The following is an 18,233-nucleotide window of genomic DNA, read 5'->3' on the forward strand; positions in this document are numbered from 1 at the left end:
GGATAGCGCAACCCACATTTGGAGGCCTTGAGTCCTCGACGCGGCCGTCGCGGGTTTGATTCCTGGACCTGACCGACATTTGCCGCATGTCTTCCCCCTTTCCTGTCAGTCTACTGTCATATAAGGGACACTAGAGCCCACAAAAGACCCCTTGGAGGGAAAAAAAAAAAAAATCAAAAATCAAATTCTGGTTTGCCTAAAAACGTAGGTTTCGGTTGTAGTTTGAATACACACCTGAATACTAACTGGACCAGAGAAAACTTCAGAAGCAGGAAGTAGACTACAATGCTCCAAGTTAAATACAAACAGGCTAGCCTACCACTAGCTGGAGAAACAGCTCACAGTCTTATATCAACTACAAAAGTGATAAAAGACTGCTCCAACTGCTAAAACCTGACACCATTCCAATTTTGTTTGCCTTTTTTTAAAAAAGGAAGTTGCACTCAGTGTCTTCTTCAGAGGTTTTGTGTTGTTCCTTCAGTGGTTCTTGGTTCAGCGCCACTACAGATGATGAGGGGAACAGGTTGATCAAAGGATTTGGTTTGTGTGAAAGAAAACCACAGCAGCTGAAAATGTAATCAAGTCTACCACACTATCAAGTCTCAAAAGATCCTTAAAAATTTAACTTAAAGCTTGGTACTTTCACATTAAATGATCATGTTGTGTGTAATACGTATATAATTGAAGAAATGAAATGTTTGTGTCAGCACTATTCACTTGATTCTCAACCTCTATTTTTCTTTTTCAGCCTTTGCCCAAGGAGCCATCGTAGGACAAAGGGGAAAACGGCAAGTATGAATTTTGGATAACAAGCTCATTTATGCTGATTTGCATGCTGATAACCTGACCTTTGAGGCATTTTGTGCTGTTTTTCTGCTGTTATAATAACGTTAAGCAAAAATCCTACATTCCCAGCCAGCACACCTAGGTGGGCCCCATATGGGATAAAAGAGGGCTGTCAATATGGGTCCCAAAAGGGTTTGTCCACGGTTTCCATGGTGGCCCCACATGGGTTTGCCCAGGTAGATTTTAATGGGCTCTGACTGGGTCTTCAGTGGGGCCCAGATGGTTAACTTACATGAGGCCCATCTGTGGCCCACTAGGGTGCGTTCAGGTATATTTATGTGGGTCCGAACTGGGCTAGAATATGGGTAACAAGTGGGTTTGTCCACGGGTTCCATGGTGGCCCCACATGGGTTTGCCCAGGTAGATTTTAATGGGCTCCGACTGGGTCTTCAGTGGGGCCCAGATGGTTAACTTACATGAGGCCCATCTGTGGCCCACTAGGGTGCGTTCAGGTATATTTACCTGGGCCCCAATTGGGTCTGAACTGGGCTAGAATATGAGTAACAAATTAGTAGTTCCACATTTAGGCCCTGACTGGGTTTTCAGTGGGAGCCAGATGCATTAATCCTTATAGGAACAATAGGGTTGTTGTCACCTAACCTTGAAATGAATAACATTCATAGATATGCAGTCTTAAACAAACCAAAGTCCTAAAACGCTTTATCACAAAATTTGTTTAAAGAGGGGAAAAAAAAAGAAATTTCCTTTGGTCAAGGCTTTTTATTTTGTTATTTTATACCTCAGCAATTATTAGAACTCAGTTAACAAAGCAAACGGTGCCACAATCACAAATTGCGCTCTTAAACAACAAAATAAAAAACAAAACAAAAAAATCTACAAAATTGTAAATTGTGCTCTTAAACAACAAAAAAATAAAAAATAAAAAAAAATCTACAAAATTGTAAATTGTGCTCTTAAACAATAAAAAAAAAAAATCTACAAAATTGTTCACATGGCATTTTTGAACAACAAACTTGTTTACCGTTACATGCACACACCTTTCAAAAAACCTTTTAGAATAACCCTACATGCATGCTTACACTTGAAAGCTCGCATATTATTGTAACTGTCCTTCTTGGAAAACCTGCCCACCAGAGTGAGAACAGGCAGCCTCCCTACTTGCTCTAACTCTCCTATTCCCACCTCTGTCCCGGGCTCCAGTGAACCACTTGGAGAGAGCCTTTTCAACATCTTTATGTGTGAGTCCAACGATGGAACCATTTCTTTTAAGTGCCCCTAAAATAACAAGCAAAGGTAGAAATTGTATTAGTATTTTACTTTAGTACAATGTAACATTCATGACATTTGCCTTTTCCCCTTCATTGGGCAAACATGCTTGCAAAGATCTGCCACAATAAAAGCACTTGAGTCTTTATTATTATGAACACACACTAGATTCTTAGTTCAAATTGAAAATATCCATCTATATCTTTCTTATACTGATATAAGAAAGGTTCTACAGTTATTTTGTATCGTCTGAAATACAAATATCATTTAAAATTTTTGTCAGCTATCAAAAGTTCTTGAGTGAAAGAACACTATGTGAATAAAACCCAAAAGATTACTACAAATAAACAAAAGGCTATGACAAACAAAATAAATTAACAAATGTTTAAGGAAAAAAAGTGAAAAGAAAAGTTACTCTGACCATAAAAACTGATATTTACCATACACAACATCAAAGAGACGCAGGTCCCGGAACTGGTGTTTCCCATGTCGGCCAAACAGATTGAACTGGACTGCTAATTCATGGGACATCAGGAATCGCATAGCCCGCCGTATTGCATCATCCAAGGATGCTCCTCCAATTTCTGCAACCATGGCAACCTTAAATATAATGACAATTGCAAGACAACATTTGAAAATCAGGATGCATTTTAATTTTTATTAATTGATTTGTTATTGTTTCACACATATATAGCTTATATGCTTAATTTTATACATGGACAAAATGCCAATTAATTTATGCGTCAATTTAAGGGAGGCCTGGCACAATAAATTTTTCTGGACAATAAATTCCCAGAAGTTACTGTGATTCAATGTTTTACAACCATTTTCAAATAATATAATAATGACAACACATTCTCACAGATTGATAAACTGAATTCTAATGAACAATGAGCATTGCAACTGGAAGACAATTTAAATACCCAATTATGAAGTCTGTGTAAACAAATGTGTACTTCAAAAAAATGGTAAGTTGAGACCTAAACACCAGACTGAATACTTGTCAAGCAGTTTTTAGTAGAAACAGAAAAATGATAAATTATGGGAATTTGTTTTAATTTATCATGTCATTAGTTAATTGCTTACTGCAATGGGGCTAATTTAATGTTAATTTTTAAGGAACAAAATTTTATCTTACAACTCCAGACATGAAGTCTGAGTCACCCAGCTTCTCATTCATGCCCAGGACATCATTGATTGTACTCGATGGAAAAACAGCTCCTTCGGGTGGTTCGACCGGTGGTGAAGCAGATTTCTGTCTCGACAAGGTACTCGACGACTGTCCGTGCAGTTTTTGTGTTTCTCTAACCTCCTCTAGAAGTGTAACAGGCCTAGTAAACATTGCCTCTCCCAAGCTGGAGCTGCTCCTGCTCAAAGAAGTCCCAGGACTCATAGAAAGACTTGCAGTTGCGCTGGGGCTTCTCAGATTTGGAGTTGCGCTGGGGCTTCCTAGATTTGGAGTTGCGCTGGGGCTTCTCAGATTTGGAGTTGCGCTGGGGCTTCTCAGATTTGGAGTTGCGCTGGGGCTTCTCAGATTTGGAGTTGCGCTGGGGCTTCCTAGATTTGGAGTTGCGCTGGGGCTTCCTAGATTTGGAGTTGCGCTGGGGCTTCTCAGATTTGGAGTTGCGCTGGGGCTTCCTAGATTTGGAGTTGCGCTGGGGCTTCCTAGATTTGGAGTTGCGCTGGGGCTTCTCAGATTTGGAGTTGCGCTGGGGCTTCTCAGATTTGGAGTTGCGCTGGGGCTTCTCAGATTTTAAGTTGCGCTGGGGCTTCTCAGATTTGAAGTTGTGCTGGGGCTTCTATTTCTGGACACACCGAGACTACACACTTTTGCGGCAGATCCAACTGTGGCAAGTTCCAAGGGAGGAGAAGGTGGAACTTCATTCTCTGAGGAGTCGACACTGTCTTCACTTGAAGAAAATGTGCCCCATTTGTGGGAGGATCTGAAATGATAAATCAGAATTTAACAAGTGGTTAAAAAAAAAAAAAGAAGGCTACGGTCTAGTGAGCAATTTAACTTTTATTTCAAGTTAACTGTGAGAGATACAGAAATAAGATCCAAAAGATAAAACGTTACAGTTGAACCTATGACAACCAATATGGTTAAAAAAATAGTAATCTAGTTCATTTAAAGTAGGAATGTGGCAAAATCTATAGTAAAGCTCACAAGTATTAGCATTTTTTCCTGTGTAATTTTCCATTCTTACAAATATGTTGTTCCTTTAAGCACTGAAGGATGAGAAAAAAAGTAATGCAAAGAGAACCAAATGGGTAAAGGAATTGAGAGCTGCTCAAATGACAACTAGGAAGACAGAAGATTTAGAGTTGTGTGTTACACAAGTCCCTGTTCCACACTACCTTCTACGTCACTTTTCTGGGATCTCATAATCCGTTTGAAGATCTGATGTCGCTTCTGCCCTTGCAAGCTTTCGTCGTGCTTCTCCATAGCAGTCTTTAGAAAAGAATTTTCAAAAAAAAAAGGATTAACACATTTGTAAATCTAAAGCTCACATTTTCAAAATTTTCATACAAGTAAATGTTTGTCACCTGCATTTCCAAGAACACGCACACAGCATGTCTTCCATGAAGCGTCTGGCTGTAGTTGTTGCTTCACTGCTTTCGTGACATTTATACTAAGGCCTGCTGGCCAGAAGCACTGAGCCTTGTTTGCATCAGTAAACCAACATGATGGGATTATATCCACCAACTTCTTTCCCTCTGTTGATTCTTCAATGAATTCCACAACGCTGAAGGACATGCTGGAAGTTCATATTAAGTAAATTAATGGTCATGTAACTGAGGAAAAACAACATGACCGTTCCGCAAAGGAAGGACTACCAGTTTTTTTGTCAGGCTTGTCACCGGTACACCATAAAGACGGTCTGAAAGTTGTGTCATAGTTCTGATTCCTAGACAAGATGAATCAATAGGGTATCTGCAGAAACAGTCTTGTTGTTCATAAAATTGACACACAGTGTACATGGCTCCAGATAACAACTGTATTATATTCCTTATTACAGCAACTCTGCCCTCAACATCAAAACAGTTATCTCCTACACAACATGATATGACGGTTCCCTCATGTCTGTACTGCCTGAACTGCATGCGAGCAGGAAAGTCTGGGAGAGTTGGACCACATGAATGTGGAACTTGAGCTTTACTCTGTCTTCCATCTTCTCCCAGAATGGGCTTTTCAGCTAAACGCCGGACGACTTGTTGGAGAGGGTTTTGGGGTCTTCGTACAAGTCGCTTCAATGTCCCAAGATAATTTTCAAAGGGAAAACATGAAACATTGTCCAAGGCACCATATTTTCTGGCATCATCAGCTAAATGTATGAGACAGTGGGTGTTGTAGACCAAGTGTTCTGTTCCATACAACTTCGCAAAATTGGTAACATAACACTTCAACAGTTTTCCAGCATAGTCACAGTATTTACAGCACAAAACAGGACTGAGAAGAATTGTCATTGCTATTGAGAGCAACATAAAGTTGTTGTACATTTGTGCTGATAGTCGTCCTTGAAGAACCACTGGGCCAGTGTACAACAGAAATTGTCTGAATTCTGTTGCCTTCCATTGACTGTACTCCATCAGTGAACGTGGTTTTCTAGAGAAATTTCTAGGAAGGTGATCTCTCACTGATTTCAAGTGATTAGAAATAATGGAAATTGTAACTGCAGACAGACGACACCTTAAAGGTCCTTTGATCCACAAACTTATAACTTTTTTAACATGTCCTAAACAAACCAGATGCATATAGTCAAGCACAAAGCTCGACACCATTCCTACACCAAGCTGCTGCAAGGGTGAAACTCCATGATGGTGATCGTCATCTGTCAAAAGTTTCATCTGTTCGTAGAGGTGCTGTACAATCAGGAAACACAACCTTCTTATCCATGTAAATTCCATGCTCTACACAGCGTTCACAGGAGCTGTAGCCAGAATGACCTTTGATACATTTCAAAAATGCCCGAGCAGGTGCATCACAGATGAAGGCATCTGGAAGTGCAACATTAAAATGTTTTCCTCTGTAATTCAAACCCTCTTGAGTTACTGTCTTCAGGTCTTCAATAAACTCTTTCAAGTATTTTGTGACAGAGTCAGGCTTGGCCACACCTGCATACAAGCCAATGATAAACACACCAGATTTTGGAAATTCCTTAATCATGGCCAAAATAGGCCACAACTCCATTTTTGAACTTTTGAAGAGTGGTAAGCCATCAATGTTCACCCGGAGAGTCAACGTATCAACTGAAAGATGAGAGTCATTTAAAAGCTGTGAAGTTAGTGTCTTAGCCAGTCCAAAATGATGGTAAATACCATGTCCCATTTCTTTCACTTCAAAGGTTTTGGGAGTTGACAAAAGACTTCTAGAATCCTTGGGTAAATCCAAACCATAGTGCACTAAAATATGTAGCAGCTCTGTCAATGCACTGTGTGAGATATTTCGATTTGCTGCCCAATCAGCAAGCTTTATTTTAAGTGTACGTGTGCGATCAATTTCTTCAGACATGCTGTTCAAATCTATTTCAATGCTACTGGCAGTAAATTTTCTTCCAGCAGCTGATTGTTCTTCATGTTCATCTTCAAATTCTGCATCAGTCTCTTTTTCACTCAAATGAGCTTCAAAGTTCCACTTTTCACTGGAAATCTGGTTGTCCACTTCCGAAGCATAATCCAAATCAGAAAATGTGCCACTTTTGACCTTGAAGTCTTCCAAAAACTTTAAATGCTCAGAAACTTTGGCTTTAATTCGTCTTCTTTTTGTCCGAGAACTACAATAATAATCCATTTTTTTAAGTCTGCGAAAACACAAACAAAGCACACTTTCAGATGGCTATTTACTAAGGAATGATAGAATACTTGTCTAAAGACTGAAATATAATTTTGTGTTTGCCAAATACTTTTTTATTTAACACAATGATTAATCATAATATTTTTACTATTAAGGTACTTTATGGTATAGTTGAAATTTAAAAGGTGATAAGCAAGGACAAATTGAGGTTTCAGGATGTAAAATTAGTATGGAATTAAAATTTATATTTCACAAGAAGTGCAACAAACAAACAACCTAAGTAAAGACAACATCCCTGAATCATAAAATAAATGTATATGTCTCAGATGACACAGTTTTTATGATACTGGTGCAACTGGTTATCCAGTTATTACTCAGAGTACTGCTTATTCAAATATTGGCAACAAGTATATAAATAAAAAAAAAAAAATACTTGATTAAGTACGTACTTAGCAAAATCTAGAAAATAATTCAATTTTGATTATAAATTTAAAAATTGTTTCAACACTGATTTGTGTCAAGCAATTTCTTTATTTTGAAAGTTTTTAACTTGCATTATGTCACTCTTGCACACGCCACTGAGAAATATTGCATTTGTTTCTATGAATCAACTTAAAATTGCTTTTTTCTACAAATCGCTTAATTTCTCCAGACAAATTTGAAAGCACATTGACAAAATTAATGTTAAGCTCATTTATAATTGCTTTAGTGTCATTTAAAGCATTATCGATTAGATCTTTTACAGTGACAAAAGCAATAACTTGACTGTTATTAAATGACTCATCTTTCAGTTCATATTTTAATTCTAAATGTTAACATTCATGGGGTACCACTCTTCAGAAGTGGTACCCTAACATAGACTTGCAGTCTATGTTGGCCATGATTAAGGAATTTCCTAAGTGTAATATTATTATAGAGTCTTATTTACTGTCAGTTTTGGCAGAAGTAGCAATTCAATCTGTAGAGACTCAGACAGACAAAGGGGTAACCATTAGAAAAGTTTAATGACACTATGATTTAAATCTTTGGCGCTCGGGCCCCGGCTAAGGACATTGATCATCGCAAACTTTGCGATGGGCTTGGATGAGCATTCCATATGCTGAGAGGAACGTCATCCCCCAGGACCCGGCACTGGTGGTGGAGGCGATGAAGGATGTGGCCTAATGCTGAGCGAGTGGAGGTGAAGGGGTGGAGGTGGGTTGAGCTCAGCTGGAAAGCGCACGACGCCATGGATGGCGGTCCTTATCAGCTGGGGCTTGGACGGTGATTGGACGTAACGAGTCTTGGTCCGGCGTTGAGCAATCAACGGTGATGAGCCGGAAGTTCCGGCTGGATGATGCAGGTGGGGCTAAAAGAGTCTTCCAGCTTGAATTTACGCCTAGGCTTCATTTTGTACATAAAGCTTGCCTGATAAAATGGTTATAAAATTGCAACAAAACATTTAATTCCCAAAACTTTATGAAAGTAAAAATTATAAAACTACCTTTTTCAAATCGTTGATAGGTGATCTTCACAGTTTCGTGCTCTTCAAGTCTACAAAGAAATATATTTTCATAATGCAGTTAATACAACATTTGGGCTTCTCCAAAAAATAATATTAAGGCAAAACAGCCTATGTATAGAGCAGGGGTGTCAAACCCCAGTCCTCAAGGGCAGGTGTCCTGCAACTTTTAGCTGTTCCTCTGCTACACCACACCTGAATAGAATAATTAGGTCACTAAGGCTCAGGAGAACTGATCTACACAAGGAGAAGGTAATTAAGCCATTTCATTCCAGTGTTTTGTACCTGTGGCACATCTAAAAACTGCAGGATACCGGATCTCGAGGACTGGAGTTTGAGACCCCTGGTATAGAGTACTCACTGTAGCCATATATTGTAAACACTGAACCGTTTCAATTATCCTCATTTACTGTGTATAGTACTGTGACAAGACAGTAGTATTAATCCTAAGAGCAGTTTAGAAAATCACTAAGAAATCACTCCTAAAATATTGCACGTATTAAAGAACAAGAGCTACACTTAAAATATTGCAAAAACAACAAAAAAAATTCTTCATCTTTCAATCTTTAATTCAGGCCTGGCCACTGAAGACTACTCTATAGAACACAAAACTGTGCAGATTGAAACAAACTCTGGCAGAACAAAACACTTTTAAGTGTCACTTACAAAATAAAAAAGGATTTAAAAATATTTACTATACCTTCATCCTATTTACAAAAAAAAGCTTCTATGCCAAATATACTGAAACCACATGTGCCCCATATAGTGTTGCCCATTTCTATCCCATTCCCAGCTAGCCCACATTAATGCTGAATAAGGTCCATACGTTTAGCCCAAATGGCTCAATAATATGGCTTTCATTTTAGGTTAACCATATGGGGCTCATGCAGTTAGCCCAGATGAAACCCATGCCCAATCATTACCAATCTTGCCCAAAACAAAACGATTCAATGCAGTTTCATTTAAAAAAAATAATAATTAAAAAAAAAAGCACCATTGCATCCCTTACAAAAAAATCCCACGAAAATCACATGCGGATCACATGTGACTTTCACATGTGATTCACACAAATTTTACATGTGAATCACATGTGAAAGCACATGAATACGTGTGATTTTGGAACGTTTCGTGGTAAAATCACATGTGATTCACACATTTCCACATGTGAAAATCACACCAAAAATCACATGATTTTACCACAAAACGTTCCAAAATCAAAAAAAGGATAAGAAAAAAAACCCCAAAACATAAATAATCTTTTGGGGTACGCCGATCATCCGATCTGTTATGACCAGCACATTTCTTTAACTGGCGATTTAAAATCTCCCTAAAATTTGATATAATACAGGTAAAACAGAGAGAAGAGAATTACTTACAGATTCGTAGGACAGTCAACCTGCAGATTCCGCGCAAACGGACTGATGAGGAGAATACGTTGGAGTGTGAAACCGCATATCCATCCGCAGTTAATTTTACGTTTTTCAAGAAACACAAGATTAATTTTGAGTGTTACATCGGTTTAACAAATTTAAAACCGATGTAACACTCAAAAACTTGCTCAAACAAAAATAAATAAATATTGTCGTCCTCCTTATTAAAATGTTCTTTGGAACTATTTTCTTTAGTGGATGTGTAAAATGCCTACTTCAATTCACCAATCTTTATTGGCAAAGGTGCCAAGAGCACAAGTGTCAAACTCCAGTCCTCCAGATGTCCTGTGTGCCACATGTACAGAACCCTGGAATGAATTGGTTAATGACCTCCTCCTTAATGAACTAATTATTTTATTCAGGTGTGGCGCAGGAGAGGCACCTCTATACGCTGCAGCACACCTGCCCTTGAGGACTGGAGTTTGACATCCTGCAATAGAGCAATAAAAAGGTTAAAAAGATCATTGCAATCAGATTAAAATATATAAAATGAATCATTAATAGAAATGTTAAGTTTTTATTTCATTTTATTTATGCTGACAACTTGGAAAATGTTTGCAGATTTATGAAACAGATTCTCAAAATTTTAGTCTTTCTCACTAGATAATGAGTTTTGTTTAAATTTATTTTCTAAACATTTTGTAATATTTTTCACAATGGTCTGATCTGAACAATTTCTCCAAATAAGAATTAAATCCTGTTGTGAAAAAGCTGCAATAAACCCTTTGCATTAAAAAAAGCAAGGTGAAAAGTCCAGATCTGAACCTAATTTTGAGTGAGCAGAAGATTACATATGGTGCATATTTAAAACGGATTATGTCACAAAAATCACATCCAGACTTAACTGGACTGTTCTAGTGTAAATAATAAAAAGAAAAACCATTAGGGGTTCAAAGTGTAGTAAGAGCAATACTGAACTGTTTTAAAAAATAAAGCTTTGAAGCATTATTTTTTAATGGCAATATCCTGGTCTTTTTGGAAGCGTAGTGTCATGTCGGTGTTAGTAAATGAGCCAGACACAGAGATCACATAGTGAGCATGTTTTAGGTTCAAATACAATACACCTTGGTGACTTCCAAGACGAGGTAACCATCCAAGGAAAGCTTTTCCTTCTGTAGACAGAAAAGCTTATGCAATTGCTTCTACACTTTATATCAACTGAGTACAAATTGCCTTGGCAAGACCATCAATCTGATATTTTGGGTAATTTCTTTTCCAAATTTTTATGTTCTTGCTCTTGCAGCTTTTGCTTTGACATATAGTGAAAAGTTTGAAAGTTACAGGTTAACCACATTGTCTATTAAGATGTTCCACAGTTTTGTACCATTAACTGACATAAAAATCTAAAGGATCTACATTTCCTTGTTGAGGTCCAACTCATGTACGGCCATGTTTATGTCATGTGGGTTCAATGTGGAAAGCCCACATGGTCTTTTCATGTTGGGCCCACAATACTGAAACTATATGGGCCCCACACAGTGTAGCCCATTTCTGTCCCATTCCCAGTTAGCCCACATAAAAAAGGACTGGGGCCTACATATCCATGCCCAGGTCCAACCCATGTACGGTCAGCCTATGTTTATGTCATGTGGGTTCAATGTGGTCAGCCCACATGCGCTTCCTATGTGGGGCCCATGATACTGAAACTATATGGGCCCCACACAGTGTAGCCCATTTCTGTCCCATTCCCAGTTAGCCCACATAAAAAAGGACTGGGGCCTACATGTCCATGCCCAGGTCCAACCCATGTATGGTCAGCCCATGTTTATTTCATGTGGGTTCAATGTGGTCATCCCACATGGGCTTCCTATGTGGGGCCCATGATACTGAAACTATATGGGCCCCACAGAGTGTAGCCCATTTCTGTCCCATTCCCAGTTAGCCCACATAAAAAAGGACTGGGGCCTACATATCCATGCCCAGGTCCAACCCATGTACGGTCAGCCCATGTTTATGTGATGTGGGTTCAATGTGGTCCGCCCACATGGGCTTCCTATGTGGGGCCCATGATACTGAAACTATATGGGCCCCACACAGTGTAGCCCATTTCTGTCCCATTCCCAGTTAGCCCACATAAAAAGGACTCGGGCCTACATATCCCTGCCCAGGTCCAACCCATGAACGGCCAGCCCTTTTTTAGGTGATGTGGGTTCCTTTTGGACAGCCCTCATGGGCTTCCTATGTGGGGCCCATGATACTGAAACTATATGGGCCCCACAGTGTAGACCATTTCTGTCCCATTCCCAGTTAGCCCCCATAAAAAAGGACTGGGGCCTACATATCCATGCCCAGGTCCAACCCATGTACGGTCAGCCCATGTTTATGTCATGTGGGTTCAATGTGGTCAGCCCACATGGGCTTCCTATGTGGGGCCCATGATACTGAAACTATATGGGCCCCACACAGTGTAGCCCATTTCTGTCCCATTCCCAGTTAGCCCACATAAAAAAGGACTGGGGCCTACATGTCCATGCCCAGGTCCAACCCATGTACGGTCAGCCCATGTTTATGTGATGTGGGTTCAATGTGGTCAGCCCACATGCGCTTCCTATGTGGGGCCCATGATACTGAAACTATATGGGCCCCACACAGTGTAGCCCATTTCTGTCCCATTCCCAGTTAGCCCACATAAAAAAGGACTGGGGCCTACATGTCCATGCCCAGGTCCAACCCATGTATGGTCAGCCCATGTTTATTTCATGTGGGTTCAATGTGGTCAGCCCACATGGGCTTCCTATGTGGGGCCCATGATACTGAAACTATATGGGCCCCACAGAGTGTAGCCCATTTCTGTCCCATTCCCAGTTAGCCCACATAAAAAAGGACTGGGGCCTACATATCCATGCCCAGGTCCAACCCATGTACGGTCAGCCCATGTTTATTTCATGTGGGTTCAATGTGGTCAGCCCACATGGGCTTCCTATGTGGGGCCCATGATACAGAAACCATATGGGCCCCGCACAGTGTAGCCCAGATCTGTCCCATTCCCAGTTAGCCCACATTACTGCTATATAGGGCCCATACATTTAGCCCAAATGGGCCAGCCCATATGGGTCCCATGTTAGGTTAACCACATGTGTCTCATGCAGTTTGCCCAGATAAAACCCATGCCCACTCATTACCCATGTACCCCACAACAAACCCAAGTGGGGCCCACTCATGCATGCTGGCTGGGATTGGAGTCATGATTAAAAAAGAAAAACAAAAAAAGCAGAAGGTTAATCAATTAGGCTATTTAATTTTTTTATACACAAGAGGGCAGAAATCAGGAAGCCATGTTTTAAATTAAAAAATTTACAACATGTTCAGAGGTTCATTAAGCGAATCAGAATTTGATCTCTGTTCATCATATGTTTTCCACTAACACATTTATGACTAAGCTCAACCTGTCTTAAGCCCTGGGCTATATTTGAAACCTCCATTTCATAACACTCATATTTAGTCAGCAATAGCCCCACAAATGTGAGGCCAAACTGCACAGCACAGTCTTTGGCTCTGAGGACCCAAGACGCTTGGGGGATTCGTGAAATGCAGTCAGTGTCTTTATCTCATCGCAAGGTCAGGGATAAATTTAGAAGAAATCCTGTCATTTTTATAGACATAAAAATGACAGGATTTTTGTTAATTATGCAGACGCATAATTACAGCTGTAAATCTGAAATAACCTAATAGCTGCCCCAGCTACAGATTTGGCAACTTTATCACAACAGAAATGAAAAATTGACATCTTTTTTATCAATCAATCAATCAATCAAACTTTATTTGTATAGCACATTTCAGCAGCAAGGCATTTCAAAGTGCTTTACATCAAATCAAACACAAAAATACAATGCAACATAGAATCAACAATAAAAACACAACATAGTCAGATTCCGTCAATAAATTTGTAATTGATTACGTTTCAAATACAACTCTAAACAAGTGGGTTTTTAGTTGAGATTTAAAGGAAGTCAGTGTTTCAGCTGTTTTACAGTTTTCTGGAAGTTTGTTCCAGATTTTTGGTGCATAGATGCTAAATGCTGCTTCTCCTCGTTTGGTTCTGGTTCTGGTTCTGCTCTGCATCCCCAGAACCAGAACCTGAGAGGTCTGGAAGGTTGATACAATAGCAGCAGATCTTTAATGTATTGTGGTGCTAAACCATTCAGTGATTTATAAACTAACAACAGTATTTTAAAGTCTATTCTTTGAGCTACAGGGAGCCAGTGGAGAGACTTTAAAACTGGTGTTATGTGCTCTATCTTCCTGGTTTTAGTGAGAACACGAGCAGCAGCATTCTGGATCAGCTGCAGCTGTTTGATTGATTTGTTGTTTTTTAGTTACGTAGTTTTGTTGTTTGGGAAATAAGTCAAGCTTTAAAACATGATTTTTGTAAACACGGTCAGAACCTGGAGTCGGGCCTCTTAAAAGTAGAGGAGGCAAGGGCGTAGCTTTGGTCTAAGTTTTAGTGGGACCTTACAACTTACTGACCAAACCTGAGTATTCTATGTGGAAAAAATATTACATAATTAACAGACCTATTCTACCTCACATTCAGTGCTGACCTTACTAAACACTGGACTTTACAACAAATGTGTTGCGTGATAGATATGGCAGGTAAAAACATGGGTAAATGTGCTAAAGAATAAAATTAATCCCTATCCAGGGAACATTGACTGAGTATCTGTGAAACTTTTATATTCTTCAAAAACACAAATATTTGGAAGCAACATGCTTTATGTCTCCTAGCCAATATCCAAAGATGGATTTTTCCCTCCTCCACTGAGAAAACAAAATTAATCACATACAATTGTCAATTCAGGGAGAAAAGGGGAATTCGTGGATTCATAAATATATATTTGCCCGGCCCTGGGAATTTGTGCAATTCTATGTGGATTTGCCAACTTATATTTAAGTGTCTGCATGATTTATGTGGGCAGTCTTCAAATGTCACATTTGTCCACTGTTGCCTTGAATCATTTATGCATTAACATTTATAGATTAAAACATATAACATATTCACTCATTTGGCGAAGTTTGCCTGATCAAGTCCGTACTTGAATTAATTGGTTAAATTAAGTTGTTAACTGCAGGACTTGAACTGAGGGTGAAATATCTTCACATTCCGAATACTTTATGATTCTGGCTTTTGTTTTTTTTTTACTACCATCGCATAAAAGCGATGTCAGAGCTTTTCATGTGCGTTACAATTTTTACAATGAGAAGCAAATAATAAATAGTGTTAATTGATTCTGGGTAAAATAACCTTGTGTGAAGTGTTAAAGTAAATCAAATAAATTGCATTCTTTACTTTGTTCAAGCTGAAGTCAGGTTAATTAATGTAAATTGTGGTGGTTAAGATTTATTAGACAACTAATTGATATTTTAATACCACTAATTAATGTCTACATGTAGCTGAGATGTCTAAGAATACTACAAATATGCACTGTTTGAATTAATTCTCTCTGTGTCTTAAAGATTAAACACACCCTTGTCTAATTTTTGCAGGTGTGACATCAAAAAATTATTTTCAGCCTTTTTCTATATTTTAATGACATACAACCTGTTTAATTCACCTGAAAATCAAACAAAGCTGTTGAGAATAAAATAGAAACACTTTCTAAATGCTGTTTTTGTCATGTTTGGGTTTAGGTTTCTAGCCCACATGCAGAACACCACAGGAGACAGATAATCAGTTTAAGAATATTTATTGTAAAATAAACCAGTAAAGACATTGGCGAGGTGTGGGGTCCGAACCAGAGGAGGGAGGTGCTGCTGACTGCGGCTTACTGTGGAACAGTGAGGAAAAGGTGAGTTCAATGGCTGCTAGGAAACAGGAGGTGCGAGAAGGGAAATCAGTGCTTATTTCTTGCCGGGGATGGTCTTGATTGAGAGGGTGGATACTGCAGGTTCCGGATGGGCTGCAGAGCGGAAACGAGGTCCAGAGGCTGGGAGAACGGCGATGGAGGGCGGACAGGTAAGTTCGGGATTAGGCGATGACGGAGGGAAAAGTCCTGAGATCTGACAGATGAGGTGGAGATGGGAACTCGGGCAACCTGTGGGTACCACCCACGGCGTCACGAGAAGGGCTAAATCCAAAGCCACAACGAGAATCTCACAGGGAGGATCCAGGGAACGACTCGATAGGAAACACTAGTGATGTTACGTGATGTGCCGAGGCTTCGAGGCGTGTGTCGAGTAATGGAGGGGGCGTTTCCGTAAAGCGCGTATCGAAGCTTGCTTCATTTAGGGGAGGAGCCGAAAACGATGACGTCCGAAGCCTCGCTGCCCGGCTGTATCACGTGACTGCTTCAGGAAGTGGCTCAGATTTTGCCGCGGGGTTTAACAGCTCTAGAAATCCCACAGGCTCCATTCAAAATGTGGGTTGTTGTAGGCGAGTTGTGGTCAGTTGAGAGAGTGTATAGAGTTTTGATAGTTTGGATAGTGGTTATTTAGTTTGAGACAGGTAGGGAGAATGTATATATACATTCTATATATATATATATATATAATGTATAATTTATATATAAGCCAACTGTTTATATATAAACAGTTGAAGCCAACTGTTTATATATATATATAAACACTACAACTTCCCCCACCCAATAGGGCAGTTTCACTAGGAAGTCATAGGAAAGCACAGGCCGCTGCATGTCGTCCACAACCCCTCGTCCTCTGGTCGTACCCAAGGGAGAGAGAGAGAGAGAGAGAGCAGGGGGTGAGGGGGGCAGATACAGAAAGAAAGAAAGAGACTCAGAGACAAATATATATATATATATATATATATATATATATATAGCTGGCAGGATAGCTCAATAGAGAAGTCAGCGGTTTTTCACCCGGTCGACCCGGGTACGAATCCAGGTCGAAACCGGAAAAAAGGGCGCTATCCTGTCTGGGTCCTTAGGCAAGATCCTTCAAGCTACAGCCTACCTCATGCCGGCTCAGACGTCGCCCGGCCAAATGTCTGCGTCAGGTGCTGGGGAACCAGAGCACCTTGACGATAAATGGGCTACTGGAACAACGAGGCGGACAACGAAGCGGAAATGGGCAAGAGGTGAAAACTTGGATCTGTTGGAATGCTACTACTCAAGTAGCCCCGATCGGAGGGGCTATATGCAAAGACTGAGGGAGGAATGGTTACTTTGACATCCCCAGTCCACACTAAGTGCTAAACAGCTAGTAGCTCAGTGTTCCAACATCCGCAAACGGCAGCTGCTATCACAGCTTGAGATTTATGAAGTACAACACAAACGCTACGGCGAAGAGGAGGAACCTGGATGTCAGAGAGGGAATATGCAGCCACAATGACGGAAACAGAGCTGAACGAGCCTGAGAAATAGAATCATGGCAGGAATGACAGACAGACCTCCTCGGCGCCAATTACAACGGCTGAGTGAAATACCATCAGAAAGTCTCATTGAGAATGCAATACCAATACCATAACAGAAACCAACGAGCTGATTTACAATGCATCAGTGCATCAGTGATCCTTGAGCTGCTTCGCTATAAGAATAACAATAACAAATCAAGGCAACAAGGAGGGACGTGAGCTCCATAAGGGAACAATAAAAAGAAGCCAGATGCACATACCTGAAGCACTCGAAACTGCCAAACCTTGGCCAGCCGCCTAAAGAGATACACAAGGGAGAAGGAATCCAGAAGGATTAACAGGCTCTTCTCCACCCAACCAGCTAAAGTGTAGGGGAATAACAAGGCTGGAGACCCACCAAGGCTGGAGATAGAACAATACTGGAAAAGCATATGGGAAAGGGAGGCGTCCCACAACAGCAATGCAAAGTGGCATCTCTACGAGATGACCACAGCAAACTCCCTGAGCAAAATACGGTAACAAGCAGACAAGATGCCTACTGGCTAAAGAAACTGACTGCCCTACATGAGCGACTGGCAGACCAATAACTACCGACCAATAACCTGTCTCTCCACAACCTGGAAGCTCATGTCAGGCATCATGATAAGCAAACACATGGATCAATACATGAGCACGACACAGAAGGGCATCGGGGGTGAGCTCCTTGTAGACCACACAGTTGCCAGAGACTGTGCACGGCTTGGATTGATTACAAGAAAGCCTATGACTCAATGCCACACACTTGGATCATCGAATGCTTAGATGACTTCATTGCAAACTCAATGGGGCTGTGGAAGACCACCCTTGAAGCCAACTGCAAGCCACTTGCACAAGTATCCATCAAATGTGGCATATATGCGCTGTCCCCACTACTGTTCTGCATAGGCCTGAACCCCCTCAGCCAAATCATCAACAAGACTGGCTACAGATACCGACTCAAGAATGGAGCCAACATCAGCCACCTCCTCTACATGGATGACATCAAGCTGTATGCCAAGAGCGAGCGAGACATAGACTCACTGATCCACACCACCAGGATATACAGCACGGGCATTGGGATGTCATTCGGACTAGAGAAGTGTGGTC

General features: G+C 40.4%; 2 protein-coding genes and 1 long non-coding RNA gene across 6 annotated transcripts in view; 1 reads left to right on the top strand and 2 right to left on the bottom strand.

Moving 5' to 3' along the window:
• Positions 1–18,233, top strand: part of tafa5l (TAFA chemokine like family member 5, like) — a 124,956-nt gene that overhangs the window by 97,687 nt on the left and 9,036 nt on the right. The window contains exon 4 of one of the 2 annotated variants that reach the window (XM_044110895.1): positions 749–788. In XM_044110895.1, the coding sequence (XP_043966830.1) occupies positions 749–772 (24 nt within the window). In that variant the 3' untranslated portion in view covers positions 773–788. Of the gene's footprint in view, positions 1–748; positions 1,737–18,233 lie in introns of those variants that run through there. The other variant, XM_044110887.1, reaches the window with a different exon arrangement.
• On the bottom strand, positions 1,732–3,507 carry LOC122827841. The gene is made up of 2 exons (XR_006370129.1): positions 2,514–3,507; positions 1,732–2,082 (listed from the first exon to the last, which is right to left on the bottom strand). It is a non-coding gene; the product is annotated as an uncharacterized LOC122827841 (long non-coding RNA).
• On the bottom strand, positions 4,666–11,298 carry LOC122827811. 3 transcript variants are annotated; one of them, XM_044110872.1, is made up of 3 exons: positions 9,746–11,298; positions 8,352–8,401; positions 4,666–6,875 (listed from the first exon to the last, which is right to left on the bottom strand). In XM_044110872.1, exon 3 carries the CDS (start codon positions 6,863–6,865, stop codon positions 5,903–5,905), a length of 963 nt encoding a protein of 320 aa, XP_043966807.1. In that variant the 5' UTR covers positions 6,866–6,875; positions 8,352–8,401; positions 9,746–11,298; the 3' UTR covers positions 4,666–5,902. The 3 variants fall into 3 exon arrangements, with proteins under 3 accessions (XP_043966807.1, XP_043966799.1, XP_043966791.1); XM_044110864.1 differs by lacking the exon at positions 9,746–11,298 and having other exon boundaries at positions 8,352–8,547; XM_044110856.1 differs by lacking the exons at positions 8,352–8,401; positions 9,746–11,298 and adding an exon at positions 7,730–7,817 and having other exon boundaries at positions 4,666–6,955.

This window comes from Gambusia affinis, linkage group LG01 (assembly GCF_019740435.1).
Source record: "Gambusia affinis linkage group LG01, SWU_Gaff_1.0, whole genome shotgun sequence".
Lineage (NCBI taxonomy): Eukaryota > Metazoa > Chordata > Actinopteri > Cyprinodontiformes > Poeciliidae > Gambusia > Gambusia affinis.

Bases quoted from the DNA above. Each gene is read 5' to 3' on its own strand.
- LOC122827811 (XM_044110872.1), bottom strand. From the start codon at position 6,865: ATGGATTATTATTGTAGTTCTCGGACAAAAAGAAGACGAATTAAAGCC.